The following is a 14,477-nucleotide window of genomic DNA, read 5'->3' as shown; positions in this document are numbered from 1 at the left end:
TATGGTCTTGAGGAAAATATGTTCTCTGGAATGCATTTCCAGGGAGAAGACAGCCAACTTAAATCTCTGAGCTTGAATTCTGACAGTTGGCCTTCCAAACTACGGCCCATATAACTCATGTTGCCAGGCCACTTTATCATTCTTGACTAGGAAGGCTACTTTACTCTGCTGAATCTTTTTCTTGATCACGGCATTGACTGTTATTTCTCCTACGCTTCAATTTTGCATCAGTCCCTTTCAAACCTCTACTGCAGTCTGCCTGACTCTGGCTCCCCATAAAGTGCCTGACTTCAAGTCCATCTGCAACTAGTATCTCCACACCTCCAACCGTTTGCTCATCAACCAAATAAAGCCTGACTGAACATCATGCCAACAGCTTACTCACTTGAATCAAAAGGAAAAGATACTTGTCAAACCAGGAGAAGAAAGACACTACTGGAAATTTTGACAAGTGCTTCTGTGAGTGGTTACCTTTTATACTTGAAGCACACCAGAAGACTGCTTTTACCTGGTCTTTTCACCATGTTTCAAGTTACACGCTATTTAAACATTATCTAGTAACATTCTCATGAAATATTTTCTTCTATGGAAACAATGGTGGAAACGTATTGAGAAATGGTTTGCAGCTGTTTTCTCAACTAATTGATCAACTTTTGTGAAACAACATTCCCTGCATGTTAAATCAATGGTGATCTCTTCCCTACTTCTTTTTCTTGTTTCCTTTCCAAACAAGTTCTCCCACATAATTTTTGCTTAAATCCTCATGTTCCTATTTTGTTTGTATCTTACTCCCTCCCTGTTCTCTAGGTTCAGTCCTTGGCTTCCTCTCACTTTCTGTTCCTGTCTCAGGAAAAGAAAAACAAGCAGTTATAACCTCAACCTTTGAAAGCAACCTTTAAAATCAAAGGTTGATAATCCTGACTTTAAATTGAATTCATTTTAGTCTACTGGTTTAGAAACAACATTTAGGCAAAAATACTTCCAATAAATGTATTCCATCATTTGATACAAAGACCCTCAAGTTGACTAGAAAATAAACATTAACAACAGTTATAAATTAGTAAAGGCATGCAAGAAAACAAAGAACGACAAAAAGCATAATACAACACGTCTGCTTATTACACAAAGCCGTGTACCTGATTACACAAAAATCATAAGATATGAAAGGTTCTGGAATTGATCCTTTGAATAATATGTGGGCCTACTCTGTAAAATGACTGTTTCTAAATCTAAGTTTTTGCTGATTCTTAAAAGGAAAACAGTGGTTAGGGTTGCATTGTTACATGCATGTATTGATGAAGTCTTACTGAACTCCTTAGGGAGGTTTACTTTTGAATAGTCATATAGGAATGCACTGAAAGCTAAGTGGATAATCTCAGATTTTGTAAATAATAATAATAATAATAATAATAATAATTCAAAGTGCTGATTATGACCACAGGTTAGGCTCAGGCTATCTATCTGACCGCATCTCCTTGCACAAGCCTGCCAGGGGCCTGAGGTCTTTAAGAGAGGTTCTTCTGAAGACCTCCTCATCTCATCTTCATCTCATCTAATGTTTGTATATTTTTATTTTAAATTGTATTGAAATGCTTTTAATGTAAGCCACTTTATGTCTCCTTTTTGGAGAGAGAAAAGCAGAGAAATACATAAACATAATAATAACAACAACAACAACAACAACAACAACTGTATATTCATAAACAGAAGAACATGATACCAATACCAAGCAACTAAAGTCTAATAAATTAAAATAGATAACTTTAAACTCTTTGTATGCTATTAATCTTTGACAGAGCTGCGCACCAAGGAATTATGGATAAGATTTAATATATTTTTCATATTTAGTCAGAAGTGGAAGATAGCCCGAGGGAGCTGTAGCTATGAATGGAATCTAGTAAAGTCAGTCATAAAAATAAAGGGAAAAGAGCTTTAGCAATGGAATAACATTATCACTTGCTACACAAAAAAACTATAATAAAAGGAACCAGTGGAACTATTGACCTATCAACCTCCTGCAGGCATCTACAAAGTTTTCACTGAGGTACTGAACAAATGACTCACTACAACCTTGGATTTCATCCAATCAATAGAACATGCAGATCTTCAATCAGAATTTTACACAAAAGACTTACCTTTTGTGATAAATGAATGTGTGGAGAACATTCTAATATAACTTACCATCAAGTACAACTACAGGATAGCTTTTGAATTAGAGAAAAGAACTCCATGTAAAAATTGTATTTTAATATGCACACAAAAGGAATCTATATAGAGAATTGAGATTCTACTGAATTAAAAACCCACTTTCGGCCTTTATTGCTCTGATCACTTAAACCTGTAAAAGAGGGTTATTTTTAACCACATCATATTGATTTTATAGGCTTTCTAAGTGCACTCAATCATGTTTATTTTGTAAATGAAATGATAGTGTTAGAAAACATCTTTGGGCAATGCGTAAGTCATGATTTGTTTTCCGTACCAGACACAGCTGGCTTGCAGTTTAATAACATGCACATTTTATTGATATCATTAACCATTAAAATAATGTTTTGATTTTAATATCATTTGGTAGCATTTTACCCCTGACTAATCATAATTCTCTACTTAATAGGTTTATTAAAAACTTTTTGCATCTGCATACTTAGATGGAAAACGTATTCCAACATCTACTTTAAATCATTGCAAGCTGACTACCAATGCAGGGATCAGTGCCTTTGTGAGACCAGAACAAATTCCTCCACTTTTTCACATCTATTTGCATGATTACAAGCCTCAGTACTAAATGCAGCTGTGCATTATTTTCTGTTTATTCAAAACATTGCTCAGCAAATTAACAAAAACCTAAAATAAACCTTTCCATCTGACAAACTTACTCGAATGCCACAACCTTTTGCCAGTTCTGCTGCATTTACATAATCACACATCGCTACAAGGGGAACAGCAGCATTTGTTTACTTGTTCATCCTGCCTTTCTCCTACTGCAGGTCTCAAGGTGACTTACAATATGAATTAAAACAGATGACTAATAAAAACTAGATAACATAATTGTAAAAATAATTAGATACACATTCATATTAAAACAATTTAAAAGAATTCAAAACATAAGAAAGGGGAAGACAGCCCACACCATGAAAAGCCTGTCCCAATAAAAGAGAAAGCAGGATGGAAACGCACAATATTTGGGGGAGAGGGGTTTGTATAGCCTGGGAGCAATCAGTCAAAAGGTCACTTTTGCAAAGGTGGTAGAACTGACAGAAAGTCTTTCTATGAAGATCTTGAACTGGATAAGCTCATATGGGTCTATTTCAGGTAGCCTAGATCCAAACCATATAGACTTTATAGGTCATAACTATCATGCTGAATTGTGCCTGGAAGAAAAGCAGCAAGCTAGGCTCTGGAACTGTCTCCAGGGAGAAGTTAAGCTGCCTTCCTCCCTGTTGTTTTCCCAGTGTCAGGCAAAGAGGTTTCCATTCCAGCAATCCTTTGGAAACTGACTGTGGCAACTATGGAAGGGCTTTTATTTGATGGGCTCTGTATTGATATAATCTTTTAAATTACCATATATACTCGAGTATAAGCTGAGTTTTTCAGCCCTTTTTAAGGCCCTCCCTCAGCTTATACTCGAGTCAAGGTTATTTATTATTTTGCTGTTATTATTACAATTATTATTTTACTCTATTGTTACATTTATTATTTTAATCTAGTTATTGCTACTATTACATTTATTATTTTACTCTATTATTACTGTTATTATTACACTTGCACTCCCTCCCAAGTGAGATTAGATCGGCCCCCTCCCTTCCTGGTTTTCAGGAAAAAAGTTAAGACTTGGCTGTGAAACCAGGTGCTTGGGGAGTAGCGCAATATAGAATCTACATAAATGTAGCAACATGAATGACAACTACAGCACTAGATGCTATGTTTTAATAGTTTTAATTGTATTTATATGTTTTGTTTTGTTTTACTGCTTAGTGTGTTGCATTTGTATATTTGTATTGCAATGTGGCATTGAATGACTGCCAAAACTGTAAGCTGCTCTGAGTCCCCTTCGGGGTGAGATAGAGCAGGGTAGAAATATAAGTACAAAAATAAATAAAAATATATAAATTAAGTCCCATATTGGGAGAAAGGCAAGGCATAAAAGAAATGAAATAAAATAGACAGTTTATCTCTACTCCACTTTATACCAAAGTTGCTACAGGCCAAATAATGCCTTTCCGAGTTATCAGAATAGGAAGTCACATATTAATATACATTAGATACTATGTTCAAGCATATGCAAAGTTATAAAAAATGAAGCAGGAAACAAAGGGAAATCTTGATTGTAATTCTTTTGAATATTCTTTTCTCTACCTATTTTTTGTATCAATAATTACCAAAAGTACCAACTGCATATTTCTTTTAAAAATTAGAGCATCCCCACCCTCTATATTCTTCCCTAAGCAAACATTAGGATTAGGCTCTGCATCAGATATTATATGGTATCCAAAATGTTCTTGATTTAGTCCTAATTTTCTCTTATACACCTCAAATATATTTGTTTTCCCCTCTTCTTGACAATGTAAACACTTTTTGAAGTTAAAGGGTGATTGCTATCTTGCAAATGAGTTACCAGGAATTTGCTCTGTAGTAAATTGGTTCCAGATGGTAAAAAATGATTGATCCCAAGAAGGCATCTTGAATCTTATTTTCTTTAGGAAACTCTTACAAGCATGCAAGGTTTTAAATTTATACTCCATGCCACCTTTTGATCTACCAGTTCCACAAGACAGCTTCAAAATCACAGAAAAATAAAATAAATATAATAAAATCACAATATATTTTGGGCTATGTACCTAAATACCAGGAATGAAAGATCATGCTCAATCACCCTAGGGCAGGAGTTCAATTGGACGATGGCACTACTGAGAAAGCCTGTTTCTTGTAACCAGCAGCCTAGGAAGTTGTGACGTAGAAACTCATTAGATAATCTATATGGGTGAAAGAATATGTATGGAAAATGTTCCTTAAAGTAGCCTGTAATCTATGTTTTCAAGGCTGATATCAATTGCCACTTCTGAAAAGTTCTCAGTTTCAACCCCAAGTAAACAGAGTCAACAACAGTGAAGTTACTCGCAGATCTATAATAATGGGATAGATTCTCTTGTCAGAAAAAAAAACACACAAGTGAAGCTGAAAAAGCAACCTTGGACACAAATGTCACCTAAGAATCCAGACATTGAACACTTGCAACTTGTAATACTGTTCTTAATGTGAATCTTACCCTCTAAAGAACAGGTAAATTTCTTAGTTAGACTAATGTTTTACACACTAACAATCTCTCTCTCTTGTATGGGTTACATTTGCAGTTACAGTACAATTCCTATATCTGCTATGGATACTTTCCAAGACCTCCTGTGGATGCCTGAAACTGTGGGTATTAGCGAACCTTCTGTATCTGCAGATTAGGACCTGCAGTTTCATTTATCTACTAGTATGGCTGCAGGGATCCCTCCTTATCATATGCTTGCTTTATTCCTTTCAGCAGACTGCCTGCTCTCATATTCTGGGTGCCAGAGCCTGAGTGAATGAAAGTGAGAGCATCAAGGAATTGGGCTACCCAACAGTAGTCCCGTCCACAGGGAGTCAAATCTGGCAAAAGGCCCAATTGCTGCCATGCTTCTCTTGAGCAAGAAACCAGAGGGAAGTTTTTGGTAGGGGAGGAGAAGGGGCAGGAGAGAGGGAGAAGCTGGCCAGCCAAAGAAAGAAAGAAAGAAAGAAAGAAAGAAAGAAAGAAAGAGGAGGCGGGAGGAGGGGGAGGAACTACTACTTCATTGGGGCAGGGAAAAGAGTTGTGCTTCCCACCAGATTTGGTACTTGGGGGGGGGGGATGCTTTGGTGAGTTCAGCACAGGCAGTCTGAATCTTCCCTTCAGTTACTCTCCCTTCTTTTGGGCATCAGGCGAGCAGTGGGGCGGGAATTGTGAACATGCTATTTTTCCTTCAAGTGTAAAATTACACTATTATTTCCAAATGTACAGTTTTAAACACTAGAGAAGTAACTGAAATTTTAAGAAAGAAATAACATATCCAGGAAAGACAATGCCTATTAAAAAGCCAGTCCTGTTGTTTGCTTTCATTCATTAAGGAGAAAGTGTTTTAAAATGAGCTTTGTGTAGTCACAAGCATCAAAGGGAAAATGATTATCTGTCACTTCCTACTACTCTCCCCCTCTCCTTTAAAATGTAACCTGGCACCCTGGAAATAAAACAAAACCAAATCCCTACTTATTTAGTTTTTCAGAGGGGATTAAAGGTACTAGAAACTGTTAATATTTTGGTTTGGATGAACTAGTTATAACTTGACAAGAAGGGATATGCATTATCTTTGAGTACCCATATACAACCCTTTCTGTTTCACTTCATTCTGAACAGATAAAAAGACAAAATCACATTCAACAATAGCTTCCCAGTACATTATATTAATAGTTACAGTTAATGTCTTCAGAGTGAACTTTAAACCATAACACATAATATCCTCCCTTTTTTGGAAGCCATTAAAAATTAGTGAGGAAGCTTTTATTAGATTGCTGATTTCTTTGGTCCTGGCAAAAGGAGTTATTAAGTCAGAGTAAATGGGCTAATGAAGTAAGAGTAATGGGTAATTGAATGCCTACATCATGAAAAACTATAGATCGCTCTTAAAGAAATTGGTATGCCTTAGCCAAGATTTGGAGGCGAAAAGGAACACCGAAAAAAGAGCATTGGCTTAGGAAAGTCATGAATATGGACAAACTTACCTATTGGATCACTCCAAATCAAGGACTCCCAAAAAAGCATACAAATTGGGACTATGTTAAAAATTATTTAAGGTACCAAAAGATTGAATTAATAATATGAGCATACAAAGACCTACAGAAAGCAGGACACCACAGGGTTGTATAATATAGTACAATATAGAGCCTTTTTTAAAAGGCCAAAATGGATCTAATACAACCACCAAAGAATAGAAAGGAAGTCATCCTCCCCTCCTCCCTTTTTTCCCCCTTTCCCTCTCCTCTTGGGATCCCCATAAAGCTCATTTAGGAAAAATCCTCTTAAGCTTTCCAAACTTTCCTATACGAAAATTGTTCTCACCCTTTCGATGGAATTGTCTAATCTTTTTTGAAAATTATAAAGAGAGAAGAGGGGAAATTGATGGGAGAAATCTATGAACTAAGATATATATTTTTTAAAAAATATTTTTTTATTTTTTTTCTTTCCCCAATGGGGTTTATATTATCTCCTTTACACTGTTTTTTTAAAAAAAAATCTTAAAACTATCTTCTCCTACTTTTCTTTACCAATTAATTCTTCCCCCACTTAAATTGTTACTTGGAAATCTAATAAAAATATATTTTTTTAAAAAAATTGGTATGCCACAACATTTGCCTTCCTGTACCTTAGAACAACAGATGATAACCAGGACAGAATATGGAGAAACAGAACGGTTTTCAACTGGCAAAGGAGTCAAGAAAGGCAGCGCTTCTATCACCCTTTCTATTTAATTTATACAACACGATTACACTCAGAGAAAGGGAGTGTAAAAATTAGAGGAAGGAACACCAATTATTTAACACATGCAGATGACACCATTTACTAGCACAAAATAGCAAAGACCTGGACTGATTACTGAAGAAAGCACAAGGAAACAAGTGCAAAGGCAGGTTTACTGTTAAACATTAACAAAAGTAATGACTATAGATGATCTACTTAACTTTAAAGTAGATGATGAAGTCACTGAAATAGTTCAACATTTTTTATACCTTGGCTCAGTCATTTATCAGAATGGAGACTGCAGCAAAAAACAAATCAGAAGAGTAGGACTTAGGCCCCTTCTACACTGCCATATAAAATCCAGATAATCCGCAGTGTAGACTCATATAATCCAGTTCAAAGATAATAATGTGGATTATCTGATTTGATAATCTAGATTATATGTCAGTGCAGAAGAGGCCTTAGAAGCGTGGCTATGGCAGAACTAGACAAGATCCCCAAGTATCAATAAATATATAATTGAACACTAAAGTTAGAATTGAACATATTATCTGAGTAATTTACTCATTTCTTTCTGTGGTGGATTTTTTATTTTCAATACCATAGCAATTGTTTATAAAGAATTCAGATCAGATCTAAATTCTATTTACATTATTTAAATCTATATGAACAGTTTAATTTCTACTTCCCCATTGATATCTCCATTTCTAGAATTTCATATTTCTTGAAATTACTTGATTATGTAAAAGTATGAACAGTTACATTCCAGTATGTTCCATGCAGCCACAGATAGATTGTTTACTGATGTTAACTGTAGTCAAGTCAACTTTGATTTACCGGTATGTCAAATTTACGAATTAAATACTTTCAAGTCAATCTGTCAACAGCCCTGCTCTGGTCCTGCAGACTCAGGGACACTCCAGACGACGACTTCTTTTCCTATTGCCTTCTACACAACCAAACATTATTATCTTTTCGAGTCAGACTTAGGGCCCTTCCACACAGCCATATAACCCAGAATATCAAGGCAGAAAATCCCATAATATCTGCTTTAAAATGGGTTATCTGAGTCCACACTGCCATATATTCCAGTTCAAAGCAGAATATGTGGGATTTTATTCAGCTGTATGGAAGGGGTACTAGATGTTCATTATAGTATATCACTGACCACTTCCTATTCCTCTGATACTGAGGTGGATCTTCGGGATATGTTGCTTTGCTTTGGGTGTCCCTATGTTGTAGTTCAGCGTGATGGTAACGTTACTACTACTGTTAGAAGGGAGAAGAGGTCTGCGCAGGTGTTAGAGGAAGAACAGGAGCAAAAACGGATTAGGGAGATAATCATGGCCCCAAGTGATTCTGAGACGTTTGAGGGCTTCTCCGATTGTGAAATGGGGGATGGGGAGGAGAGCAGGGGAGTAAAGCGGGCTACTCGCGATCAAGAGTCCGATGAGGAGCTTCAGAGGGAGCGCATCCGGGAAATACTTAGTGCTCCTACAGAGGACAAGGATTTCATGGAGTTTGAAAGGAGTGATGGGTCTGGGAGTGATATGGGAGATGAGGATGAGCTGGATTGAACCCATGTTCAAGACATGGCAGACGCTGGCAGAGGTGGAGAGATGGGCGCTCGGGTTCAGCTGCGGGGATGGAGGCAGCTGAGAGCGATGAGGAAAGGATGGGGAGCTCATCATCCTCTAATGAGGAGCTTTAGGATAAAAGTGGGTTTTGGTTGTATGGCTCTTTGCAGAAGGCAAAGTGTCTCTTTTGGGATGTGAATCTTTGTTACTGCCAACTCTCGAGCTTGAGTCCTTGGACTACAGATTCCTGTGTTGCTATGTTCCTGTGCTCCTATGTTTACCTTTACCCAAAGGCTTGACGACGGACCGGTTTGACCAACGCTTTTGTCTCTAGGACTTTTCTATTGCTAACTTCGTGTTTGGACCTTGCATCGTTTTGGGATTCCGTTTTTCATCTTCTGTGACTGTGTTTTTGAACTGTGTGAACTTTGAAGCAAATTGCTGAACTTTTCTGTTAACCCGGATTAAACAGCGATATAATCCAAGTTATATTTTTGTTGCTGGTATCGCTTCGTTTTTGATGCCAAATTACTGCCTTAGTTCACTGCACTGAAGTTAAGTGCTTTAAAAGACTCTTTTTGTGTAATAAAGCTGTGTTTGAACCTTTTACCTTGTGTTTGGCTCTACTTAAGGCTTCTGGGTCTTGACACCCTAGCTTCACCTTTTCAGTTCTTCAAGAAATCTCAGATGGACACCACCTGAATTTGTCTAGGCCATCTTTGGTCACCTCTATTGCTTTAATTCTTCAGATATACTTCATGACAATGGGAGCCTAGATCTGCCCTATATTTTCTGTATTGGGAGACAATTAATTTAGCTTCTCCCATCACTTGTTCTCATTTACTACTCTTTTAACTCCCTTGTCATCCAACTACCTCCCTTGTCAATTTCCTGCTTCCGATCTATTTAAACCAAATTTAATTCTAAGACTTAAAGTTATTAATAAGCCACTCAGAGTCTTTTTTTCCCCCTGCATTCCTCACCCATGTCATCTGCAGTTATTGTGTGAAAGGGTCTTCTACTTCTGTACACATGCAGGTATGGGAGAAGCTTTTAAAAAAGGAGAATCCTATATTAACACTGGGGCTGCAATGGGGCCTAATTCTGAATGAAGACAATGACCTTCCAGATCTTTTTGCAAACTCATCTTCTTCCTCAAGATGGTGAGTGTAAACTCTCTTGAATTGTTCTTCTCGAAACTTTCCTATAGTCAGCCAGAGCACAGGCCTGGATGTATCTATGTTTTAATGTAGCTTTCAATATAGTACATTTTAAGCTATGAGACTTGCATACTGCCTGTCCGCCTTACTTTTGCTAAAACCAGTTTCAAAGAGAGCCATGAGATTCAGTTCTTCCAGTTGTGGACTCTTGTACCCCAGTGCGCCAGCCGAACCAGTTTTAATAATGTCCTTGATGTTCTGTTCATTGTCATTATTGGCTATTTGTTGATTTGCTTAGTTATTGTGGAGTTATTTTATTTTATTTATTGTTTGATTTGCTTGTTATTGTGATGTTACATTCTATATTGTATTGTGTCTTGTGGCTTCGGCCTGTGTAAGCCGCATCGAGTCCTCCGGGAGATGCTAGCGGGGTACAAATAAAGTTAATAATAATAATAAATAAAGGAGTCTTAGTCTTAGTTGAATCTTTCCCAGGAAAGGGGCTAACACCCTAGGAATCTATTTCTAATCCAATACTGATCATGGCTGCCTTTCAGTAAAGCATATATGCCTGGGAATGTAAAAGGATGATAGGCCATGATGAAAACACTTATTATTTACATGTTTGTTTAGAGCACTTATACCCTTTTGTACAGCTAGAATGACTGTTAGAGCAACGTACCCATCCTGATAAAACACCCCTGTTCTCAAACTTAACAATTTAAAATATGTAACACAAAAGGAAACAACATGGAGATGGGTAAGTAAAACCCCACTGTTTACAGTTTTGAACTGAAATTCTAATATTTCAAGAACACCTATAGTTTTAAATTGATTGCCTAATATTTGGGCCTTTAAAAAAACCTCACAACATATAATGTAGGAATTGAAGTCATGTTCAAGGTTCTAAAATTAAAACTTTTATGGTGTGTTGAAAGAGAAACAGCAACCATCCAGACTGAGTTTATAAAAGAAAGAGGCACTAAGTATCATATGAAAACAGAAGAATGGATCACGTGTCCTCAAACTGCAGCCCTTCAGCTGTTTTGGCCTACAGAAGTTCTAACCAGCTTGTTCAATGGTCAGGAATTCTGGGAGTTAGGAGCCCAAACAGCTGGAGGATCACAGTTTAAGGATGCTTGACCTAGCTAATTATAACTATAGTATCCTATTGCCTATCACTTTTATAATGAGAATGATATTAGGATACAAGATGCCAGCAATACAAGATCCTAGTGCTGAAACAGCTGTTTCAATGATCATATTAAAATCAGGATTGCAACATAGCTAATTGCACTTTGAATGCATCTAAAGTTGTGGAAACCTGGGGTAAGTCTGATCTTTGTAAGAATTCCAGTACATCTTTTTAATACAGTATAAACAAAAATGTTGCTGTTAATATGCCTTCAAGTCAACTTCAATTTATAGTTACCAGCACTGCCATATAATCTAGATTACCAAATCAGAAAATCCACATTATCTGCTTTGAACTGGATTATATGAGTGTACACTGCTAGTTTAAAGCAGATAATCTGGATTTTATATGACATCTTAGAAGGAGCCTGAGGGTCCTTCCAGACAGGCCCTGTATCCCAGGACCTGATCCCAGGTTTTCTGCTTTAAACTGGATTATATGAGCCCATGCTGCCAGATAATCTGGGATAAACAGAAAATCTTAGACCAAATCCTGTGATATAGGGCATGTATGGAAGGGCCCTGAGTCATAGGGCCCTTCCACAAAGCTCTTTTTAAAAAGCCCAGAACATCAAGGCTGAAAATCCCACACTGTCTGAGTGTGGACTTAGATAACCCAGTTCAAAGCAGATATTGTGGGATTTTCTGCCTTGATATTCTGAGATACAGGGCTGTGTGGAAGGGCCCACAGTCTCCTAGAGATTTAGGGCCCTTCCACACAACTGAATAAAATCCCACAATATCTGCTTATATGGCAGTGTAGACTCAGATAAATCAGTTCAAAGCAGATATTGTGGGGTTTTCTGCCTTAACAAACTGGGCTATATGGCTGGAAGGGCCCTGATTTTAATACCTAAAATACTACATCATGCTGCGTCTAAAACAGAAATCCATAGGTTAACATCATTTCAAGGTTAATTCATAGCACATGAGGCTAGTACACATTTTTTCTTGATTACAGTTGCAAGACTGATTTGAATGCAAAAATTCATACTGTAGTTCTATTCTAAGGTACACATTTTTCCCTATATAAACATCTCTAAAAATGGGGTATGTCTTTGCGTCATAGCTGTATCTTATGTATTTTTGTTGGTGGTGGTGGTACATCTTATAACTGAAGAAATACGATATATCCATCTGATTCATAGCAATTCCAGGTTTAAGATTAATACTTGTAAGCACTAGAGACCCATAGTGTTTGGAAATAATAGATTTATACTTTTAAAATTGCATTTTAAAAACACGTTAAACAAAAATTAAAAGTAAAAATATAGTTTTACAGGGGAAAACGAAGTCATTGTTAATCCATACCTCCATTCAGACATTTCATTTGCATTTACCACCACTTTACTTATTATATTGACCTAACTTCCTTCCTTGAAGCTCACTGAAGTATAATTCCTTCCCTACCCCATTTGCTTTTAATATCAATCTCCTAAAAAGCAGATTAGGCTGAGAAATAATGACAGGTGCAAAACACAGTTGTGGTTTGTTACAAAACACAGTGGGTGTTAAAATGCAAACCGATAGATACTGTAAGTGCTTAACCTTTAAATTAGAACTGCAAATTATGGGTTGAAACGGTTTACATGTATAGCCGGATGGAAAGCAAAGTAAAGAATTTGCATTAAGAGAATGTACTACATGAATAAAACTATTGGGAGTGGATTGGACTGCAGAGGTTATTTCCACAATGCTAAACCTAGCCTCACCCAGCTCAAATTTTGTAAATGGTTTCAGAAATTCAGAGATAAAAATAGCATGACCTGCAATACACATGTCTAGTGAAAGCTTTGCCCATCTCATTATTTCATCAGGTGGAACATTTATTTAAAGAAATCATTAACTGTTTAACCTATGATGTTTAATATGTAAATTTTTGCAGCCAGCAATGTAACTGTATAACATATTTGATTCTGTAATCTATATAAGATATACAACTAATTGTGTTCCTACAAAATTTGAATGATTTGGAATTTTGATGTGACAAAATGTAAAACTAGCTACCAACTCATGGAAAACACCTATTGCTACACATTACAAAAGCATCTTAAGCGAAGTGACAGAATTCAGAGTGTAAACACCAATTGTACTAAAGACAACTATTTCTCACTTAATTTAAAACTATTTGCAAAGATCTAGTTTTTTGTATTTTTGGCCTAAGCATCAAATTCGAGTAAGTGAGCATTTGGTGTGAGCCAGTTTCAAAGTGAAATTACAAAGGTGAAAATATATTAAAGCTGTCATATTTTTCAAAGCACAAATGCCTACCTGAACCAACAGGAGAGGAACCAACACTGAGACTTTGCAGACTTCCATTCCTAAGCAGAGTTGGAGATTTCTGCAAATTGGAGCTTGCTACGCTTCCTGCAGCAGACGCCACAGATGATGTTGGGGAAGCAGAACAAACAGATAAGTGGGAAATATTCTCCTGACTTTTATTTCCTTTGGGCCTACCAGGCCCATGTTTACACTGCTTATTTCCTTTCCGCTTCTTTTCCTTTACAGTCTCATCTTCTGCACCAGAAGGTTGAACACGTTTGTATCCTGTTGTTGTAAGGCTTGAATTACCCAACTCTCCAGGTGAGTTGTCAAAAATATTAGGCTGAGAGGCAACACTGGAGGTTGAAGGGAGACCAATTAAGGAAGTAAAACAATTCACACCCCCTTCTTGACTCCCAATCTCTCCTTTATGTACATCTTTGGTTGACAACGTCTGCTGGGAATGAGTATAGCTGTCAGTACGTATATCTGAGTCTGTAAAACTCAAAAAGTCCTGGGGAGATTGAACTGAACTTCCAGAAGATGACTTTGTACTGCCAGGAGTTCCCAGAAAACTACCTGGAGAAAGGGAGAAGGAGATTGATTAAAATAGTTTTGGAACTGTTAGAAAAACTGCAAGAAAAAGAATACTGTAAATGATGCTGTAAAACCTTTCTTGAAAAAATTGTTAACTATTGTTGCTGTTGTTTATTCATTCAAATTTTGACTTTTTCCCAATACTGGCACCCAGGACAACTAACTATTTAA

At 36.8% G+C, this 14,477-nt stretch overlaps 1 protein-coding gene across 5 annotated transcripts in view; it reads right to left on the bottom strand.

Moving 5' to 3' along the window:
- Positions 1 to 14,477, bottom strand: part of MLLT10 (MLLT10 histone lysine methyltransferase DOT1L cofactor) — a 124,793-nt gene that overhangs the window by 33,127 nt on the left and 77,189 nt on the right. For all 5 annotated transcript variants that reach the window (XM_060782379.2, XM_060782378.2, XM_060782380.2 and 2 more), the window contains one exon: positions 13,719 to 14,288. In XM_060782379.2, the coding sequence (XP_060638362.2) occupies positions 13,719 to 14,288 (570 nt within the window). The remainder of the gene's footprint in view (positions 1 to 13,718; positions 14,289 to 14,477) is intronic.

Source organism: Anolis sagrei, chromosome 6 (assembly GCF_037176765.1).
Source record: "Anolis sagrei isolate rAnoSag1 chromosome 6, rAnoSag1.mat, whole genome shotgun sequence".
Lineage (NCBI taxonomy): Eukaryota > Metazoa > Chordata > Lepidosauria > Squamata > Dactyloidae > Anolis > Anolis sagrei.
The sequence above is the reverse complement of the archived record's forward strand: the minus strand, read 5'-3'. Positions and strand labels throughout refer to the sequence as shown.